Below are 23,857 nucleotides of genomic sequence, written 5' to 3' on the forward strand. Positions count from 1 at the left end.
TTGAGAACCGTTTAAGTTAAATGGATATTAAAAATGGGGAATCTTTTAATATCTGCATTTGCTTAACGTTTGTTGTGAATGGAGTCGGTATATGTTCATGCATTTTCATCCTTTTTGTAAATCGTGCAGACCCGTGATAGGTGGCACCTTGATAAATAGTACTTTGGCCTGTGATAGGCGGTACATTTATGATTTACGTTTTTGAAAACCGTGCAGACCCGTGATAGGTGGCACCTCGATAAACGATACGGGCCCGTGATAGGCAGTACGTTTATGGTTTTCGCTTTTTTGTAAATTGTGCAGACCCGTGATAGGTGGCACCTCGAAAAACAGTACGGGCCCGTGATAGGCAGTACGTTTATGGTTTTCGCTTTTTTGTAAATTGTGCAGACCCGTGATAGGTGGCACCTCGAAAAACAGTACGGGCCCGTGATAGGCAGTACGTTTATGGTTTTCGCTTTTTTGTAAATTGTGCAGACCCGTGATAGGTGGCACCTCGAAAAACAGTACGGGCCCGTGATAGGCAGTACGTTTATGGTTTTCGCTTTTTTGTAAATTGTGCAGACCCGTGATAGGTGGCACCTCGAAAAACAGTACGGGCCCGTGATAGGCAGTACGTTTATGGTTTTCGCTTTTTTGTAAATTGTGCAGACCCGTGATAGGTGGCACCTCGAAAAACAGTACGGGCCCGTGATAGGCAGTACGTTTATGGTTTTCGCTTTTTTGTAAATTGTGCAGACCCGTGATAGGTGGCACCTCGAAAAACAGTACGGGCCCGTGATAGGCAGTACGTTTATGGTTTTCGCTTTTTTGTAAATTGTGCAGACCCGTGATAGGTGGCACCTCGAAAAACAGTACGGGCCCGTGATAGGCAGTACGTTTATGGTTTTCGCTTTTTTGTAAATTGTGCAGACCCGTGATAGGTGGCACCTCGAAAAACAGTACGGGCCCGTGATAGGCAGTACGTTTATGGTTTTCGCTTTTTTGTAAATTGTGCAGACCCGTGATAGGTGGCACCTCGAAAAACAGTACGGGCCCGTGATAGGCAGTACGTTTATGGTTTTCGCTTTTTTGTAAATTGTGCAGACCCGTGATAGGTGGCACCTCTGAGTTAGATGATTGATTACTCATTAACTTATCCATGTCTTGATTTGTTATGTGTTAATTAGGAGATTGAGAACTTCATTTTACTTTCATTTTTAATTGGCAAAGTATTGTATAAACTTTTCGCATATTGGAAATCCTGTTAAGGTGCATGCTTAGTTGAAAAGTTAGTTTGAGCATTTAAAAACTTAATTGCTATGTGTTAACTGTTATTTTTTTTTGGTTGGTGACCCTTTACAATTATTGTGGAAATCTGGGCTTTGCCCTCAGATGAGAGTCAGGACGGTCCTACCGGTTCGTACCCTACGGACGCGAATGGAGATGGGAACGCTTGACTGCAGTTACGTTAGGAGGATCTCACGGGGCGCGTGGAGATCACTCAGGGTGTATAGCTTTTTGGTAGGATGATCAGATTAGGATGATGTATAGGGACTAGGTGTCCTTCTTTTTGGATTGGAGTATTTTTAGTTTGGAAAACTGTACTTATACTAATATTGTCAGTTTGACATCTTATTTGAATGGGTTCCATGTACCATTTGTCGTTGTGTAAATGTTTTGGATTTATAATTGGAGAAACTTTTCCGCTGCTTGTAAATTATAATGACTCAATTATTTATCCAAAGACATTTCCTGATTTAATTCTTTGTTTGTTTTTAATTACTTTAAAAAAAAAATATACCCTCCCTTTGAAAAAACGGAGTGTTACATTCTTCTAGGTTCATCCCCGTTTTAATTCGCTAAAGTATTCCTTATGCTTCTTTTTACTACATATTATATCATTTTGCTTTTTAAAAAAGATAGAACATACATTTAGCGATTGTGTCTCGGTAGCTCAAACTTGGCTTTCATCTCTGCTTAGTATCTATTTTCTTCGAGAGTTCAAAAAGTTGTAGAATCATTTTCATTGATTAGTTAGTTTCCCTAATCAAATATAGTAAAAAAGACCTAAAAAAAATTATCATAACTATAATTTACAACATTTGAAAAGCTAAGATTAAATTTTGCTTTGATGGAATATATGTACATACCAAAGACATATCTTAACCTTTTGTTGATTAACTCGACGACTCTAATGTTGGGTCATGAAGGGTCCAGAGAATCATTACATTGAGCCAAGATTAGGGATGGGAATAGGCTAGGCCGTCCGTTAGGGGCCTATGGCATGGCCTACTTATGGTCTGGCCTGGCCTGACCTATTTAATAAAAAGGCTAGGCTCATACCATTTTTAAAGCCTATTTATTTAAATAGGTCATGCTCAAGCTTATAAAAAAGCCTATTAGGTCTGACAGGCCGGCCTATATATATTTTATTATTTATTAATATTATTTATTATTATTATTATTATATTAATAATATTATTTCCTATTTTAAATTCTATCAATTAAGCAATTACTCAGTAAGCATTCCATATTCAGTAGTTGTTCCATATTCGGTAGCATTCCATATTTGGTAGTCATTTCATATTTGGTAGCTGTTCAATTAGTCAATCACTCAGTAGTCTTCCATATTTGTTTAAGAGGTAATAATGAGTGTGTTTGTTTCAAAAAAAATTATTTGACACAAAAAATTATTTTTTAGGGTTTAAAGTATGTTTGTTTCATATTTTTTAAAAATTATTTTAAATAGGCTTCCAGGCCAGGCCGAAAAAAAAGTCTATGATAGGCCGTAGGCCAGACTTAGGCCTAAAAAATAAATCGTAGGCCAGGCTCAGACCTTTCAAAGCCTGGCCTGGCCTGGCCTGGCCTATTCCCACCCCTAGCCAAGATCAACCACACAAGTGGGTTGGACACCGCATCTTTACTCAACCTTAAGACAACGTATTTATAGGTCCGTCTCACTTATATATTGATCAACCATTACTTTTCTAGGCAATATGAAACTTGTAACTCACAGTTACTACACAACATCTAAGTATGACTATTCCCCTTAACAAGGTGGTGTCCCCTCATTGACAATCATTTTAAGTTGAACATATATATTTCTCATGGTGGTTATAGCTTTTGGGCTCTCAATGGTGTGATGTGTTATGACCAAGGCACATTCCTTAATGAGACGACTTGGTGGCGTTGTTGCATAGATGTTGCACTTGCACTGGCTTAAGCAACGATTGTGCAACTTGGTATATGGTTTGCAATTGAGTGTTGTTTTTGGGATATAAAAGTTGCGAAGAATAATGTTAGGGTTGCTTTTACAGTCTCTTTGATTTTCCTTCCTTTTAATTATCTGGGTATGATTGATGCTGATATTTGCTCTCTAAAGCTTAATTTCTGTTTTTTTTTTTTATCATTACTCGTTTTCTTTTCTCAAAAAAGATAGTAAATATCGCTATAATTAGCTCACACAACTGCGAGACCTCGATTTCGAACTCGAGAAATAACGTTCAACTTAATATTGACATTTGTCAGATGAACTTTAATTTATGAACTATCAATACTCATCTTAATGGAAAACTTAATAAAATGACCAATGTTTTTGCTAAACAGGCTCATATATATATTATGTATTGTCCACGATCAGGTTTGGATCGAAGATTATGTGGTTTTTAGAACCCTGTGTAATTGAGGACCAACCACATGTTTCTTCTTCTATTCAATAATAATTCTCAAACTATTTAAAAAAAATAAAGAGTTAAACTAATGTTAATATATTAACAATAATAAAGACTAAAATTAACACATGATTGCATATCTTAGAGGAAAATTATCACATATTCCAAAATATGAATATTTTAACACAAAAAATCGGGCTAAGTAAATTGAAAATGGAAACAGAGAATAAAAAAGAAATATGCAAGTGATTTTGTTTTTACAAAAGAAATATACAAGTGATAAACCCTATGTCAAGTACTAGTTGTATATGTTTTGTATATTCTTTTATCATTTAAAATTCTATATCATTTTTGAAACATAGAATTGCTTTTTCATTTGGTGGTTATTGGTTAAATGTCGTAGTTTTTCTTTTTTAAGATGGTCCATGAATGATTTGTAGCTTTTAATTTGAATGGTCATGGCTGAATATTTAAATGTGTGGTATCAAATTTAGTGGTCCTCTAACAGAATGGTGCTTCCCATAATAAACACCATAAGAAATAAACATTCTTATGGATTCAAAAAATATAAATATTTTTAGAGAATTGTTATTAAAGAAGTACTCTCTCTTTATTTTTTTTATTTATTTAATAAATTATATTAAAATATATGATTGTTATTTATATGTAATAATGTATAAATATATTGATAGTATTCATTTCATAATTATTTTTTGAAGTGCTAGATTGAATAGAATAATATTAAAATGAATAGATTAAACATTTTGATCCCTTTATCTTTACCAATTCATGAAATAAGTTTTTTATTTTAAAAATTGATAATTTTTTTCTTCATATTTTTTATTTAAAAAATGATGATTTGATATATCTTAAAGAAAGTGACGTACAATTTCCTGACATAGAATTATTTAAATACATTAATTATTCATGTATTATTAATTAAATTATAAAAATAAATTTTTTAAAGTTGAAAGTTAATTTTTTAAAAAAATTTATCATAATTTTATAGATGTTAATCTTTCTAAATTATTATATTATATGTCATTTTATTTAAAATATATTATATTAACATTTTTATTTAAAAAATTATAATAAATAACCAAATCACTTGCAAGCATATCCTCCTTTTTTCTTCTTTATACTTTATGTTTCTGCGTTATGACGTGGTACTCGTCAAACATCATAGCTACTTACTAATAAGTGTTCTTTTTGTTGAGAGGACAAAAACAATCAGAATTTCTTGATTTGCTTGGTAAATGAATCACTTGAGCATGTACTTTTAAGGATTACAATTTGTATTGTTGTTTGTCTTAGAAGACTCTTTTAACATGGTTAGGGTGGACAAAACTTACTTGTCATATAAGTATTCCATTAGTTACAATATCAAAATTCAGCTTCAAATATATGAAAAAAAATTCAGATATTTCAAAAATTCAAGCGCTACCTTATGTCTAACATATTTCTTTAAAGATTATTCATTCTTAAACGATAATAGATACTTTGTATCTATAAAATAATTTCTATATAAAAAAACTAAAATCATATGTATAAATGAGTTAAATTACAAAAATTATATTTAGACTCTATTTGGTAAAACCAACAAATGAGCTTACAACATTTAATTTATAAACTATAAACTCTGTTTAGTAACAATTATGTATGAGTTTACATAGTTTATAGCATTTGTTGATAAGATAATTCTAGTAATTTATGAGTTTATAATTTATATTATCATTTGTTCTTTCAATTTTATCTTGTTGTTGTAAGTACTTTTTTTATCCTTTATAATTTATTTATTATAACATTAAAAATTATTTAAATAAATAATTTATATAATTTAAAATAGTTTTAACAAATAATAATTTAAAGTAAATAATTTAAAATAACTTATTTATTATAATATAAAATAAATAAATAAATTAAATAAGTTTTTAGTCCCTATAAAATTTAGAAATTTCATTTTAAGTCAATGTAAAAAAATATCACATGTTTTAGTCCGTACAAAATTATTCTACAAGTTATTTTAGTTCTTCTTGAAATGAAATATACTCCAACATTTAAATTTTTTGAATTATTTTCAACAAACATATTTAAAACATTATTAAAAGTCCATCGACACAAATATAGATTTTTTTTTTTTACTTTTAAATGAATTAACTATGAATTTTTTTAAATATTATATATTAAAGATAAAAGTCATTAAAATATGTACCTGTTAATTAACTTTTAAGTTTATTTTTTGTGAAGAAATTTTGTATAGTGTTGTAAACATGTATGCAAAATAATTATTTAAAAGAACATGTTAATGCTCCACATGAACTAAAATTACTTGCATAATAATTTTGTAGAGACTAAAATATGTGACTTTTTTTATATGGACCAAAACCAAAATTTCAAAATTTTATAACCACGAAAAAGTTTATTTAATTTATAAATAATTTAGTTATATAAATAAAAAATATCTAATTAATAAATAGTTTATTTATTACAATTTTAAAAATAATTTAAGTATTAATTGATTAAATTTATTTTATATTATTTTACATTTTCAAACTAATTAAAATTCTAAGTTTATTAAACACTCATTTAATTTAACAATTATCAACTATAAATTATTAGATATCAATTACGGACTAATTTTACCAAATATAAGTTATGGTTCGATGCCATAATTATATTATATGTATCAGATTGATAGATATCAATTATTGATTATATGTATTATATGTATCATATTGGCAACTTGGCCCGACTTTTCCATTGCCGGTCACATCATACTTTAACAAGAGTAGTTAATAGAGGTATATAAAATCCGACTAGTTCCGCTCTTGTTGTGTTATGGGATGAGTTTGATCTGGTTCTTTAAAAATAATAATAAAAACTAAACAAAGACAAGATAGAACCATATCAAATTACTTTAAAAACAAATATTTTCTTTTATTATTTTAGATTATTATTAATTCATCATCTCTAAAAAAATTATCAATTGCATAACTAATTTAATAATTTATAATTTATAAAATAATATTATAAGTAGTCCTAAATAAATTAGTAAGTGGTAATTATATGTAATTTATTATAAGTTTCTTTATATTTAATTATTTTTTTAAAAAAAGAAGTTTAAGTATTATTATTTGACGTCTTGTTTTAATACCAACTCGACCTCGTCTTTATTTCGTCACGTCTATAATGAACCTGCAACTCATCGAATTTGATCGAGTTAATTGACGGATTATGGTTTAAAATTTGATCCGATCAAATATTAAGACCGGATAAGGGACACACCAAAATCAATCTAATCCGGCATTTGTATACTCCTAATAGTTAAAATTCACAATATTTCATTATTTCTATTTTCACTATTTCTATTTTGATTTTCAGTTGAAGATATCACCATATATTTACAATAATTACAAAGTTTGAATTTGAATTTGAATTTGAAAAAAAGACGTTTGATTTTATAATATTGATATTTATCGAAGTATAATTAAGGTTATTTTCCTATTATATTTTTTTTTAATTTTTCTTTTTCTATACCCTACATTAAAATTTATCAACATAAATGTCTTATAAATAAGAAGAAAAAAAATAAATAAAGAACGTTTATAAATTTATAAACGTAATAAGGGTATAAACGTAATAAGTAAAGAACGTAAATGTCTGATTAAATGTCTTATTACGTAAATGGCAGATAATTATACCCTACGTTAATAAGTAAAGAACGTAAATGTCTTATTTATAAACCTAATGTAGGGCATAATCGTAAATTTATAAGTTTTTTTAGTTTTGATAAAAAAAAAATTATATTAATAAAATTAAATAAAATACAATAAATTAGAAAAAAATTACACTAAAGTTAATACAATTGAATAAATGTGTCAAAAAAAAGAACGTGCTATAATATTTTAATAATTTTCTTCTATTTAAAATAAATTAACAACTTCATCCTATTTTGTTAATAATTTATTTCTATCATACATGCTAATAAATAAAATATACTAAAAAATTAAATTATATTAATAAAATTAAAGAAAATACATTAATTGAAAATATATACCAAATTTTAATTATTAATTTAATAATACATAATAAATTAGTAATTTAGATGTACATGATTAATTAAAATTTGATCTACTTTTTTTTTCATCATTTGATGCACTTTGTATAATTTTAAATAAATAAAATAGATAAATAAAATAAAATATCAAATCAATAAATTTAACATTAATAAAAAATAAATTTTAAATTACTATTCTTAAAATATTTTAAACATTAAGGATATAATTTATTTTTAATTTTGAATTACTTTTATGTTATTTTACATTTTAAAGTTGATTATTGAACGACTAGTTTGATCAAATATTTTAATTAACTTAATAGTTATCAACTATAAACTATAATCTACAAATTAATTTTTTAATTATCTGATTAAGTAAATAAGAAACAAGTTTAAAATAAAATAATATAAATAAGAGGTAAAATTTAATAGAAAAACTATTACACCCTACTATTCTACCTCCACTACAATTGGAAATTGTTTAATTTTTTTTTTTTATGACAACTACAATTCAACTTGTATTAATAAGGTTCAAAGTAAATACTGACTAAATTTGAAAATTAATAAACAAAATGAGTGAGTAAAGTAACAAACCGACAAAGAAGGGGACGCGTATGCCAGGTGTAAGTTACTATTAATATTAAATCATCACTAGTTAATATAAGGTTTGAATTCAACAAGGTTATTAAAATAAAACCAAAAGTTCCCCGAGAAGATATATTCATTCATTTGTGTTAGTTTGGTACAGAAGGGATAGTAGGTGTAGGAAGGAACAGAAACACAAAAACTCACCAAACTATCAAAACGACGACGAAAATGGCCGTTTCAAGTTTCCACCGCGTTTTAACTTTTGAGTGTCGTTCAGATCCCGATTTCGCATCTCTTCCTTCCTTCGACAACCGTCGTACTCGTCATTTCCCAACCGCTGCCGTTTCCGTCGCGTTTTACGCCGCTTCATCTCCAATCCTTCGTTTTCCTCCCAACTTTCAGCGTCAACTCAGCACCAAAGCTCGTCGTAACTGTAGCAACATCGGTGTCGCGCAAATCGTAGCTGCTTCGTGGTCTAATGAAGGTTCCGGTAACCCCGCCGCTGGGGCTCCTCCGGTGCCTGCCGTTGCATCAACTGTTGATGCGACTACAGCGCCTCCCCCGTTAGACCTCGACGCCGTCGCCGACGAAAATGTTGTCGCCGTTGATGAAAATGGGGCTGTACAGACTAACCGTAGTTCTTATTCTAAGTTTTTGAAATCCGATGCAAGCAAAACGATTCATGCCGGTATATTAAATTTCATTTTCAATGATTAGTTCCTTTTATTAGGTTTTCGTATTAATTGTTTCAGTTACATATTTTATCCTCTTTTTTCAAAATTAGGTTTTTTGGGTTTATATTATTTAAATTTTACATTATGTGACTAGTTTACAAATATATTGTTTTTTTATTGAAGTATGTTTTGTTTACTAAGTTGATTGATTATTTTTTGGATTTTTTTTTTTGGGTACAAGATTTTGTGATTTTTTTTACTAAAGTATGTTTTGTTAGCTAACTTGATTGATTAGTTTTTGTATTTTGTGCTATGCAGCTGAAAGACTAGGTAGGGGTATCGTGACTGATGGAATTACCACTCCTGTGGTGAACACTTCTGCCTACTTTTTTAAGAAAACCGCTGATCTTATTGATTTTAAGGTACTGTTTTTATTTATTTTTATTTTTAACTGTTACAATTTTACCTTTTCAATGAATTTGTCATGTTAAAAAATGAGGGAGAAAATGTTAATTATTAGTGTGCTAGGTTAGCACAGACACTTCAGATTAAAGCTGTGTTTGGTGTCCTACACGTGTCTGTGTTGGCCTGATACATGTGATTACGTTAAATCACTTTCATTTTTTTTCAAAATATTGCCGGTGTCTATGTTTCAGTATCGTGGCTATGTCTATGTTAGTGCTTCATAGCTACTTTGGATAACATTTTTGTCATTTTACAGGAGAAACGTCAGACTAGTTATGAATATGGGCGCTATGGCAATCCAACCAGTACTGTTTTAGAGGAGAAGATAAGGTTTGTTTGTTTGGTTTGATATTATTGTTATGATCTTGTAATGTTTGAAGCGGTGTGGTACTGTGGTAGATTTTAATGAGGTTTGTTGTTATTGTTGAATCAGTGAACTCGAAGGAGCTGAATCAACTGTCTTAATGGCATCTGGAATGTGTGCTAGCATAGTCTTGTTGATGGCGCTGGTTCCAGCTGGTGGACATCTTGTGACTACTACAGATTGTTACCGGAAGACTAGGATTTTTATAGAGACTGTGCTTCCAAAGATGGGGATCACGGTATACGATTCACTGATTTGGATCTTTAGTATGGTGCTTGAAAAACTGTTATTTTTAAATGTTGTCAGTGGTTCTTTAGGTAACTCAAAGAGTAGTGCAAATGTTTTAATTGAAAGCGTGGTCAAAGTTTGTTTTGCATTTTCATTTTCATATTCTGCTCCAACTTGTATTCCCTGGGATTTTTTATTAGAGTAATAAAAACTCTGCTTTGAAACTTGAAAGTGAATGGTTGATAGAGGCACTTAGTGTACATATCTTGCATAAAAATTTGTTGGGGTACTTAATGCTTAGATGTCTTTTATGCTTCCTTTCTGAACTGGGCACTTACAGCTATAAGTATAATTTGTAACAATTTTTATTTTTCTGAGCAGACCACCGTGGTTGATCCTGCTGATGTTGGAGCCTTGGAATCTGCATTGGAGCAGAACAATGTAAGTGCTGGGGAGAGTAATTGGTTTCCTTTTTGTGCATTTCTCTTATTTATTCAAATTAATAGATAGTGTTGAATTCAGATGGTATTATTCATACGTGCAGGTGTCTCTTTTCTTCACTGAGTCTCCTACCAATCCATTCCTGAGATGTGTTGACATTAAGCTGGTTTCAGAGCTTTGCCATAAGCATGGGGCTTTGCTCTGTATTGATGGTACATTTGCAACTCCTTTGAACCAGAAGGCCCTTGCCCTTGGTGCTGATTTGATTATGCACTCTTGTACAAAGTACATGGGTGGACATCATGATGTAAGGCAATCTGTTTTCCTGTTCTTTAAAATTTCGTTGATTAAACAGAACACATATTTTACGTCAGGTATTCGTAGTTTTGAACCAAAAAACATTTCTTTCTGGTTCAGGTCCTTGGTGGATGCATAAGTGGCTCTGATAAGTTGATTTCACAAATTCGAATTTTGCATCATATTTTGGGCGGTGCTCTTAACCCGGTTAGCATTTCTACAAGCCTTGAGTTCTTGATCAGCATTTCTACAAGCCTGAGTTCTTGATCGTATATGTTACAAATGTATTTTCCATGTAAGAATACTATAATTGGTTTTTGTGCCTGACATAGTGCAAATGTGTTTACAGAATGCTGCATACCTATTCATCAGAGGCATGAAAACATTGCATCTTCGTGTACAGCAGCAGAATTCAACCGGAATGAGGATGGCCAAACTTTTAGAGGCACATCCCAAGGTACCATGGCAGTACTACGATATTTTGTTTTATTAAATTGGGATTTTTTAAATTTTTGAATGAGTTTGTGCACAAGTAGGGTTAAGTTACGCTTTATATTTATATTTAAAATGAAATTTATGGTTGAAGATTTTATTTAGATTATATATTTTTTCCTCTGTATACAATTTAATTATTATGTTGATGTGTATTTTGATTATGTATTTCACCCAACATACATCAAATGTTATGTTCCTCGTAGTAGTAGTGTAATGGGTAAATGATTCTGGAAGAACCAAGTTTGCACCAGTAAGCAGACGGGTTTTTTTTTTGATGCAGAGGTTCCTAAATGTGAAACCCTTCTTTGTCTGCTGTGGTCTTGTAAATGATATCAATAGGAAGTGTTATTATAATGGTTTTATTTACTTGTAACCTTTGGGATTGGTGCTTAAGCTGTTTTGTGGAATACCTCTTGAAATGATAATGTGTTTCACTGCAGGTTCTTCCTTTTTTTTTTGAATTGTCAAATCATTTACTCTTTTTTATCTTTTCCTGTTTTGTATAATGTCATTGTCATATTTCCAGTATTATGGCCTGATTGCACATGAAAGGTTATGAAATGAAATTGTTTTTTATTCTGCATTTGATGTGAACCGTCTCTAATGTCATAATATTATTGGCAGGTGAAGCGTGTATACTATCCAGGCTTGCCTAGTCATCCTGAACACGAGCTTGCCATGAGGCAAATGACTGGTTTTGGGGGCGTTGTCAGTTTTGAGGTGGGGTTGCTAATCAAATATGTTTTTGCAAGCCATAACCAACGTTTATTTGTTACAACGAAGTTGGTACTATTATGTGCATATTTTAATAGTTTGCTTGCCAATATTGCAGATAGATGGAGATCTAACAACCACAATAAAATTTGTGGATTCACTTAAAATCCCATATATTGCAGCCTCTTTTGGTGGCTGTGAGAGCATTGTGGATCAACCGGCCATTTTGTCTTACTGGTACTCATTTAGATTCCTTGTTTATGTTTTCATATTAATGATTTGACACTACTTATCATGGGCTATGGTCCTAGTTGAATGTGTCCCCTTAAATGAAATCTTTTTGTTGGCCCGTTGTGCTTTTAGTGTCAAATTTACATTGTTTTATTTAATTAAGTGGTCCTTTGTAGCTGTATTTATTTTTTTCATGTATTCTGCAACAGGGATCTTCCTGCATCAGAAAGGGCCAAATATAAGATTTATGACAATTTGGTTCGCTTCAGCTTCGGAGTTGAAGATTTTGAGGATTTGAAGGCTGATATCCTGCAAGCTCTGGAAGCCATATAGGCAGTATTCATTGTTCACCCCAAGCTTTTTTCTTTTTCATGTCTTCAATCGTGTTTTACGTTCTTTTGTTTGAACATAAATCGGGTACTCGCTGCATGTAATTGCAGCTATTACTTTCGCAAACTGAGTAGAGTGTTCTTTGTTCTTTTTTGTTTTCTTGTGTGGTGAATCAATTGAGTTATGATCGCCTAATAGTCTGCTTGGGCTTGTGTAAGAGAAATGGTCTTTGATTTGTATTCCCTGAACATGTGATGTTGGAAGTGATGAAAATGAAATCTCCCTGACATTTAATACCGCGATTCTTATAAACATTTAAAGAAAATGAATTTATTGAAGGCTGAGTATAAAGTGATTTTCTCATGGAAGCAGTGAATCAAATCGAACTGCGCTGAATAAAACTGAAAAAGTGAAACAGTTTGAAAAACTGAAATTGTTTTGCTAACTGAGGTTTAATAATTGAACTATTTGAAGTTTTTAATGAAATCATTGCTTTAGCTGGTTGGAGCTGTATCTGGCTTATAGGGAGAGCTTGGTAAATTCTTTGATACTCTTTTGAGTTTTGTTGTGCACTGGCATCTTGACGATTAAATAAATTCAAAATTAAATGTTAAAATAGTAAAAATCCTAATTGGCTCTTGAAATTTTGGATACGAACTATTCTAGTCCATGAAAAAATATAACACCTACGTTAGTTTTTGACAATTGTATAAAGAAATATATTAGTTTCTTCTGTTAAGTTTGATTGGTTTTTTTTGTGTAAAGTAATGATGATGCTGTGTCGAGTCACAAAGTGGTGAAAGATGTTCTCTACATACTTAATAGTTTTAACTTACTTTTTTTTACTAACAACCACCTTATAAGAATAAGATAATACAGAAATGAATTATAATTTGCAAACTATTTTTATTTAAAAAGTAAGATGTCATTTTTTATTACAATTTTTATTTTCGAAAGTTTAATTGAGTGTAAGTATTTATTATAATATCCATTTTCATGTTTTATTACAATATCCAATCTTATATTGACACAACTTATTTATATTTGATTAGATTCTAGTTAAATTTTAAATTAATCTAATAAGTTCATCATTTATCTTGTGTCTATATATATATATATATATAATAAAATAATTTATTATTTTTTCTTATACGAAAAAATTTACTATTTTTCTTTAAGGATATAATATAGTTTTTTTTAATTTAATTTAATTTTTATATGAGACTTGAGTGAGAATATATCTATGTTTGAACTCATATTCAACAAGATTGCTCAACAAATTTAGGAGTTTAAAGGAAAAATAAAAATGAGCTCCTTTAAATAAAAAAAAAGTTTAAGATATTTTAAGTCTACTTAATTTTTATAATATTAAACGGCTTAATAATAAAAATAAAATACTAATTACTATTTTCGGTCTCATTTATGTGAACATTTAATCAACTTTTTTTGTTGATCTATTTATTTTTATTATATATATTTAGAACCAGAGATAGTATACATTTAATATTATTAATTAAATTAATTTTTATAATATTAAACAGCTTAATAATAAAAATAAAATAGTAATACATTCACAAAATTAATTAATTTTTCACAATAACAAAATTAGTGATTCAAACTTATTACTATTTTCGGTCTCATTTATTGAACATTTAATCAACTTTTTTTTGTTGATCTATTTTTTATTTTTTTTACTTTTTTTATATATATTTAGAACCAGAGATAGTATACATTTAATACTATTAATTAAATTAGTTTCTATAATATTAAACAGCTTAATAATAAAAATAAAATACTAATACATTCACATAACTAATTAATCTTTTACAATAACAAAATTAGTGAGTTAAACTTATTATTATTTTCGGTCTCATTTATGTGAACATTTAATCAACTTTTTTTGTTGATCTATTTTTGTATTTTTTACTTTTTTATATATATATATATATATTTAGAACCAGAGATAGTATACATTTAATACTATTAATTAAATTAGTTTTTATAATATTAAACAGCTTAATAATAAAAATAAAATACTAATACATTCACATAACTAATTAATCTTTTACAATAACAAAATTAGTGAGTTAAACTTATTATTATTTTCGGTCTCATTTATGTGAACATTTAATCAACTTTTTTTGTTGATCTATTTTTGTATTTTTTACTTTTTTATATATATATATATATATTTAGAACCAGAGATAGTATACATTTAATACTATTAATTAAATTAGTTTTTATAATATTAAACAGCTTAATAATAAAAATAAAATACTAATACATTTACATAACTAATTAATTTTTTATAATAACAAAATTACTGAGTCAAACTTATTACTATTTTCGGTCTCATTTATGTCAACATTTAGTCAATCTTTTTTTGTTGATCTATTTTTTAAGTTTTTGCTATGTTTATATATAACTTTAGGACCAGAGATAGTATACATTTAATACTATTAATTAAATTAAAAATAAAATTTGAGTCTTAAAATCATTTGAAATAGTATACATTTAATACTATTAATTAAATTAAAAATATAATTTGAATCTTAAAATCATTTTAAATTTAAGATAGACTTTAGTTATAGCTATTTGCGTCTAGGGATAGTAAAGCAGACTAACCTGCCTTGTGATTAGTTCACTAAAAAGAGTGTCGGGTAAATCAATTTTTGTGAGTTGAATCACCTATGTTTTGTTGTTGAAGATTTTACAATATATTAAAGGTAATTATCGTCAATCAACAAAGTCAGAAATCAAAATAAAACAAATTTTAAAAATTGCAAGAGCCACACATGCATCGATTGTAAAAGTGAATAGGAGCAGATTTATTGTGTTTGAGTGAAAGAAGTGAGTAGAAACTATAAATAAAACTCCAATAGCTTAAATTTTTTTAGTTTGAGTTGCGTTGATTAATGGTTAGTTTTAGTCCTGAGTGTGGTTGAATTAATTAAAAAAACTAAAATAATTAATTAAAGTAAAAAAATTTAAAAAGATAATATTTTTTTTTTAATTTGGCTCAACAAACTAACCTATTATATTTTTTTTAATTGATTAAATGGAGTCGGTCGACTTAGAGCATCTTCAACTGTGAACTCAATATGAATATATTAAATGAGGTCCACCATGCTATATCATATTGAAATAATTCATTCATTTTTTACTCTAACAGTGAACTCAGTGAACTCACAGGTTGATTAAATAAGGTCCACCATTCGTATATTTATTATCATCCGTAAACGTAATGACATCTTGACACATCTCCAATAATGAATTCGCTAAAAATTACAAACTCATTTTTGCTAACGTTGGAGGTCCTGTTAAGTAATGTAGTGCAAATCTTCAACCTAACCTATCTAATTATCTAAAATAATGTGTAAATCATACCGTTCCAATGGAATTCGACCTGTGTTGCCATTCCTATGCCGACTCCAATCACAATAATGACCTTGGTTAAATGCTATACCACTAGTGGCCCCCACTTACCCCAACGATCACACGTTTTAGTTGGGTAGTCCAAGTGTTCATGATATATAGGGAAAGTTTCAAATACTAGTACTACCATTTTAATTTTTATTGCCGTATAAATAACTTTAATATCTCATGCTTCAGATGCACAATTCTATCTTGAATTCTTCAACGTAATTAATTAAAAGACGAACTTTGCCCGAAATATGGGTCTAAGTGTCAATAAGCAATGATTTATAACTAGATCGAGTAATCTTGCAATTAAGGTTGAACTAGATTGAATTGTTTTACAAGTAAAGCTATGTCCACTCTAAATTTTTTTTTTTTATCACTTGGTATATGTTTATCTTCAAAATATATCTTGTGCCACAAAACCAAATACTAGAAAAACATCAATCATAAATGATGACACAATATTCTTAATTTGCGATCTCCAAGCTCGATGATGGTTCTGTGCATTCAGTCCAATTGCACAAAATTTCACTAATGAAGAAGATTTCAGTTTTCTTTTTTTAGTATAATAAAATATGGGTGAATTTTCTTTTATGTTAAATATATTTTTAGTATTATAAAATTATTACCTTTAAAATTTAATCTTCAAAAAAAATTTATTCACCTTTTGTCTCTATTTTAATTTTATAGAGACTTTTTTTGAGAGATTAAAAGTATTAATTATTTACAAAAACTTTTCAAAGTAAAGAATAAAAGTGCAAAAAAAAAAATTTAGAGACTAAAAAGTCAAAATTTGTTTTATAGAAACGAAAAACTTATTTTATCTTTTATTATTATTAATATTGTTTAAGACAACCCTTACGATCCCTAATCCATGTTTCAAGTGCCAACACCTTCAAGGGAGAAGTGAGATTAAAAATAAAATATTATATATAATATATTAAAAATTAACATTATGAATAATATTGATCGATTATGTTTAAAATATATGAAATAGTAATAAAAGTATGCAAATTAAAAATAAATATTATTAAAAATAATTAAAACTAAGAAAGCTTGGTTTAATACAATATCTCATACTAATAACAAAAAAAAGAGTTATTTATGCTTTTGATCCTAACATTTAGGAGAGTTTTGGTTTTAGTCATTTAAAAAAAATATATTTTGATTTTGTTTTTGTAATTTAAGATTCATATTATGTTAGTTTTGCTTTTCATTCCTACCACGTGACAATTATCTAATAGATGTTGAAGTAGCACTGACGACATGACAATTTAGTGTCACATGACACTAAAATATGATGTGACATGTCATGTTAACATGTCATGAAATCTATTTTGGATGAATAGATGACATTGAAGACTAAAACAATAATAATCTTAATTTTAGGGATAGAAGCTAAAGTTTTATTTTGAAGTACTAAATCCAAAACTCATCCAAATATTTGGGACCAAAAGTATAAATAACTCAAAAATAAATAAGTATTAACATTTAAATTTATATATGTATGGTTTGGTTCGATTTTTAAAAATAAATACTAAATTCAATCTGATCCCAATGATTTTCTCAAAAAATAAGATCAAAACACATTCAATAATATTCAATTTTGTAAAATATTCATTTTTTTAGATTGATTTGCAATTTTTATTTGAAACAGTTTAAATGTGAATTCTTATACTCTATATTTAAAGAACTTATTATACTATTTTATTCTTCTTTTAATAAATATGATTTCTTTTGAGTCAAATTCTCTCTCATAATTTTCAAAGCTTCCTTCAATCTCTAACGATGAATTGAGTTTTGCTGCATTTAGGGACTATTGTATTCACACATTCAAAAAATTAGTGATCGTTAAATTAAGATTAAATAATTTAAATTCAATTTTTTAAATTTTACAAAAAAATAAAAATAGAGTTATGCGATCAAAATCAAACAATCACAAATTTAAGTTAGACTGCATGAACTCAGTGACAGACGTAAATCCAATTTCTCCAAGGATCGTGGTTGATTGAGAATGTCAAAGGAAACGTCGAAGATATGTGCAAGAAATCGCATGTAAAGTCATTTTTTTTGTTCACTCATGTACAATCTTGTATTTTTTGATTAAACATGTAAAATCTTATATGATATTGTATTTTAACTTTTATGAAATAATGAGATATTTATCTTTTTTTATTTATTGTTCTAATAAAAATAACATAAATCATTTTGTACGAAATCTTGCATACTTTACATGTCATACCATTAACTAAATATCCTCGTTTTAAATACTTTGAGTTTTTTTTATTGGTTATCTCTCTTATTTATTTTGGAATATCTATTTTTAAATGTGAATTCTGTAAATGAGAAATGGAGACAAACACTCATCTGTTTTTGTCATGTTCTTTTATCACTAGACTCATATTTAGGTTAAGCTCTAATTTTTCACTCTCAAATTGATAATAGTTTGGTTAAAAATCTTCTTGTCTTATGTGACAAAGATCGATCTCGTCAATGTAGAGATATTATTTTGACCAACATAATTTTTACTATTATCATTATTTGGTATTGCATAAATCAAACTCAATTTGAAGACAAGATTCTTGTTTTTCATAGTGTTGCATAAAATAACATCAATGTGAAATAGTTGGTGACCTTTGTGTCGCGACAGAACCGACAACGTACGAGCAAATCCTTTAACAGGCTGCTTTACCGTCGCGTCCATCTGTCTCGTTCAGATACAACCACATTACATTATTTTCTAACAAAAACCAATTTTTCTTTACTTTAAAAACAAAAATAGAAGATATAATCCATGAACATTCATCTCACTTTTTTTTTTGTTATTATTATTACATTTTTATTTTTATTTTTTTGATTCGTATATAAATAAAAAAATTAAAATAAAGTAATAATAAAAATCGGACAACACATAAATATTTTCTAACCAAAAACTACGTTGTTTTGATTTTCCTATACGTAGAAGCAAGGTTTTTCCCTTGTCAAACTAAATTAATAAAAAAATATTTTTCCCTTTTATTAATGAAAATAATTTATTTTCTTTTTTTTTTATATTATTTTTTAGGGGTAAAATAAATAAATAAATAATATATATACAATTAATTATAGGGTAACCATTTTTAACGGACGATGTAGGGTAATATTATTTTTCCTATTCGTAATCGACTTCCGAATCCATTTCTTTTTTTGGTTCAATAACTTTATTTTAGGTTTTATCTAATTTTTTCTTTTAAAAAAAATAAAATTGGGGGTGACTTCTTTTTTTTCGCGGACAAACCGGACGCGACAACTGGCGACTTCACTGGAGACTTTTGAGAGTCAAGCCCAATATAATTAATTATGCATAATTATTTTATTATTTATTGTTTTATTTATATTACCCCTATTGTTTTATTTATTTTGTTATATTGTGAATATAATCATATGTGTCTTGTTAATTTATTTTCATTGTGATGATTTTTTATTTATTTATTTTATTTAGTTTTCTATACACCCTAACACGATTCACACACTTATGAGTGAACTTTATACCCGGGCTGAGTGCAACCTACGATAAGTTAGAGACTGTGAAATGATAATCTTATTTGGTTGTCATGAAAGTCTCACCTAGAGTTGACCTTTTTTATAATATTTCTATTTTAATAGTTTACCTATTAATTGGTTTAATATTTTAGAATTGAGTTGTATGCTCTAGGAACCAATTTAGAACTATAGAGCTACCCATAGTAAAGATTCACATAAAAAAAACATAAAAAGAAAAGAATCTAAAAATTACACGTACATATAAAAAACCTACTCTATGTCATGTTCACTTTTACCTTCTAACATACCCAATTTTTTCTTTTCACTCTCCTCATCGTCATTTTTTTTGCATCATACTCATGTACCCTAAGTCAAAACTTACAAGGGAATCAAGATTCATATAAGAGTCGAGGAAGAAACTATCGCGGGAGGAAGTTTGTTCATTTCAACCAATCCCTATGACTTATGCAGAATTATTACCGCATCTGGTTAGCAATTATATGGTTGCACTATGTCCAGGGAAACCTATAGCACCACCCTACCATAAAGGATATGACTCGAAAGCTGCGTGCGATTACCACTTTGGGGCTGTATGACACTCTACTGAATATTGCATAGCTTTAAAATATAAGGTGCACGATTTTCTTAAGGGGGGGGCCTAATCCAGCGCTGCTCGCCAATACTCTATCTTTGGTTTGTCAAACATATTTTCCAAGACATACATCCGTTAAGAAGTAAGAGCAAAAAGGAATGAGCCAACATTCTAGCAAATCTCAACGAAAGAACGGTCCAATGGTACTCCTGGAGTCAAGATATAAATGAGGTGATTTGTAGATGTGGTGTCTTTGTCGATGTTCCCCTCATGGGAACTAAGGGTGTATAAATTATAGTCCCTATGTGGCATTGAGACAACTGGGTTATCCTATGACGAAACCTCTAATGATGGATGTAACAAAATCTTTTGTCATTCATGGACAAGACGTTTATGATGCTAACTTGCTGCAAAGAATACGTAAGTCTTGGGGAGATTTCGTTAGAAGAGGTCAAGAATTAGGGCCTAGAAGTTGTGGTATAGGAGAGGAATATCATAATTAGGTGAGAAAGAGGGCCATAGTGATCAAGTTGCCTTTTCAGATCACCACCATTACCCCCGAAGAAGTAACAACAAAATCCTTTTTCAGTAATGAAGATTTAAAGGTCGACTTAGCTCTCAAAGGACAATAAATTGAAAAATTACAACAAGAACTGGAGATGGCTCACCAGGCTTATAGAGATATGGAGTATAAGAATACCCAACAATCCCTTATCATTGAGAAAGTACAAAAAAGGGCAAGAGAGGAAGAAGAAAGCAAGGAGAGAACTCAAATATGTTTGCGGGGTGCGAATGAAGAGTTGAGACTCATACGTCAAGAAAGAGATGATGCATTGATTGAAGTTCTCAGGCTTAAAGAGTTGCTAAAGAAATCTGGGGAAAAACATGAAGTCATTCGTCGACAAGAAGCAAATCTAAAGCAACAAATAGAGAGAGTAAAAGCGGAATGTGAAAGCAAGATCATGGTAGAAAGGCAATGTCTAGAAGAGATTGTTGAGGTATACCGAGTTGAACTTGCAAGAAAAGAAGACGAGATACATACACAAAAAGACACTATTGAGAGACTTGTTCAAGACGTTTTGTGGCGTCAAACCCAACTAATCCTTCTTTTGTGCATCGCCCCTACGCCGCTGCAACCTCACAAAACTCATGTACCCTAAGTCAAAACTTACAAGGGAATCAAGATTCATATAAGAGTCGAGGAAGAAACTATCGCGGGAGGAAGTTTGTTCATTTCAACCAATCCCTATGACTTATGCAGAATTATTACCGCATCTGGTTAGCAATTATATGGTTGCACTATGTCCAGGGAAACCTATAGCACCACCCTACCATAAAGGATATGACTCGAAAGCTGCGTGCGATTACCACTTTGGGGCTGTATGACACTCTACTGAATATTGCATAGCTTTAAAATATAAGGTGCACGATTTTCTTAAGGGGGGGGCCTAATCCAGCGCTGCTCGCCAATACTCTATCTTTGGTTTGTCAAACATATTTTCCAAGACATACATCCGTTAAGAAGTAAGAGCAAAAAGGAATGAGCCAACATTCTAGCAAATCTCAACGAAAGAACGGTCCAATGGTACTCCTGGAGTCAAGATATAAATGAGGTGATTTGTAGATGTGGTGTCTTTGTCGATGTTCCCCTCATGGGAACTAAGGGTGTATAAATTATAGTCCCTATGTGGCATTGAGACAACTGGGTTATCCTATGACGAAACCTCTAATGATGGATGTAACAAAATCTTTTGTCATTCATGGACAAGACGTTTATGATGCTAACTTGCTGCAAAGAATACGTAAGTCTTGGGGAGATTTCGTTAGAAGAGGTCAAGAATTAGGGCCTAGAAGTTGTGGTATAGGAGAGGAATATCATAATTAGGTGAGAAAGAGGGCCATAGTGATCAAGTTGCCTTTTCAGATCACCACCATTACCCCCGAAGAAGTAACAACAAAATCCTTTTTCAGTAATGAAGATTTAAAGGTCGACTTAGCTCTCAAAGGACAATAAATTGAAAAATTACAACAAGAACTGGAGATGGCTCACCAGGCTTATAGAGATATGGAGTATAAGAATACCCAACAATCCCTTATCATTGAGAAAGTACAAAAAAGGGCAAGAGAGGAAGAAGAAAGCAAGGAGAGAACTCAAATATGTTTGCGGGGTGCGAATGAAGAGTTGAGACTCATACGTCAAGAAAGAGATGATGCATTGATTGAAGTTCTCAGGCTTAAAGAGTTGCTAAAGAAATCTGGGGAAAAACATGAAGTCATTCGTCGACAAGAAGCAAATCTAAAGCAACAAATAGAGAGAGTAAAAGCGGAATGTGAAAGCAAGATCATGGTAGAAAGGCAATGTCTAGAAGAGATTGTTGAGGTATACCGAGTTGAACTTGCAAGAAAAGAAGACGAGATACATACACAAAAAGACACTATTGAGAGACTTGTTCAAGAAGGAATGTTTTTGATGTACCGTTTCTCCAAACTAGTTTATTTGACCAACTCTGATATCGGAGATATTCCACCGTTATTAAGAGCTGCTGATAGGATGGCTAATCCTCTCTCTACCCCTCAAGAGATCTCCATTTTTATTGAACATTGTAAAAGTTTAATTGAGCAAATGAAAAAATCGACGGCTCATTAAGTTTTCAAATTTCGTGTTTAGGTTTCTACTTTCGTTTTTTAATTTGCTGCAAAACTTGTATCTTGCTTTTTCTCAATGAATTAAATTTGGCCCCACTTTTGATCCCATGGCCCTCTCCTTATGGTCTTCCGCTAGGTTATACCCCACCCATAGACACTCATCTCCCTAACAACAATACACTGGTCGTGGCTACAAATCCACAACATGGTACTAGCGAGTTCCCTCAAGTGCAACCTTCACCCCTTACTTCGGGCTTTCCTGGCTTTTCATCGCAAGGAAAATCTACTGAAGCTATGCCGATGATGTTAAACATACACCACGAACCTCGACTGCTCGAGAGCAATCAATCCCAAGAAAATGGCAAGCCTTGGAAGAACGCTTAAGAGTTGTCGAAGGGGGAGACAATTATGGATTTGATGCTTCAGAACTATGTCTCGCTTCTGATGTTATAATACCTATGAAATTCAAATTTCCTGAATTCAACAAATACAAGGGAACTACATGCCCCAAGAACCATCTTATTATGTATTGTTGAAAAATGGGTTTTTGCGTCCATGACGAAAAACAGCTAATCCACTTCTTTCACGACAATTTGGTAGGAGCTTCCCTGAGTTGGTATATGCACCTTGAGCGAGCTCATATCGGCTCTTGGAAAGATTTGGTGGATGCCTTTTTGAAACAATACAAATATAATCTCGATATGGCTTCTGATAGAATGCAACTGTAAAATATGACAAAACGAGACAATGAAACATTCAAGGAATATGCCCAACGATGGAGAGAGCTAGCTTCCCAGGTTGAACCCCCTATCTGAAAAAGAAATGGTGACCATGTTCATAAACAATCTTCAACCTCCGTTTTATGATAAAATGATAGGAATCGTCTCGTCAAATTTTTTAGACCTCGTCATCATAGGCGAAAGAGTAGAAATGGGATTGAAAAGCGGAAAGATTGCTTCCGGCTATCTCGGATTAAATAACATAAAAAAGCCGCCCGCAGGTGTGAATAAGAAAAGAGGTAGAAAGCCGTTTTGTGGCGTCAAACCCAACTAATCCTTCTTTTGTGCATCGCCCCTACGCCGCTGCAACCTCACAAAACTCATGTACCCTAAGTCAAAACTTACAAGGGAATCAAGATTC

The 23,857-nt window shown here is 30.3% G+C and overlaps 1 protein-coding gene across 1 annotated transcript; it reads left to right on the forward strand.

Annotated features, from left to right (window-relative positions):
• The first annotated feature begins 8,526 nt into the window (after positions 1-8,526).
• On the forward strand, positions 8,527-12,540 carry LOC101491511 (cystathionine gamma-synthase, chloroplastic-like). Its single transcript, NM_001279021.1, is given in 11 exon segments — positions 8,527-8,986; positions 9,291-9,394; positions 9,694-9,767; positions 9,871-10,039; positions 10,411-10,470; positions 10,574-10,777; positions 10,888-10,974; positions 11,117-11,224; positions 11,887-11,982; positions 12,095-12,213; positions 12,417-12,540. Coding segments are annotated over 11 exon segments (1,605 nt in total).
• Positions 12,541-23,857: the final 11,317 nt, after the last annotated feature.

The sequence above is a fragment of the Cicer arietinum genome, chromosome 3, assembly GCF_000331145.2.
Source record: "Cicer arietinum cultivar CDC Frontier isolate Library 1 chromosome 3, Cicar.CDCFrontier_v2.0, whole genome shotgun sequence".
Classification (NCBI taxonomy): domain Eukaryota; kingdom Viridiplantae; phylum Streptophyta; class Magnoliopsida; order Fabales; family Fabaceae; genus Cicer; species Cicer arietinum.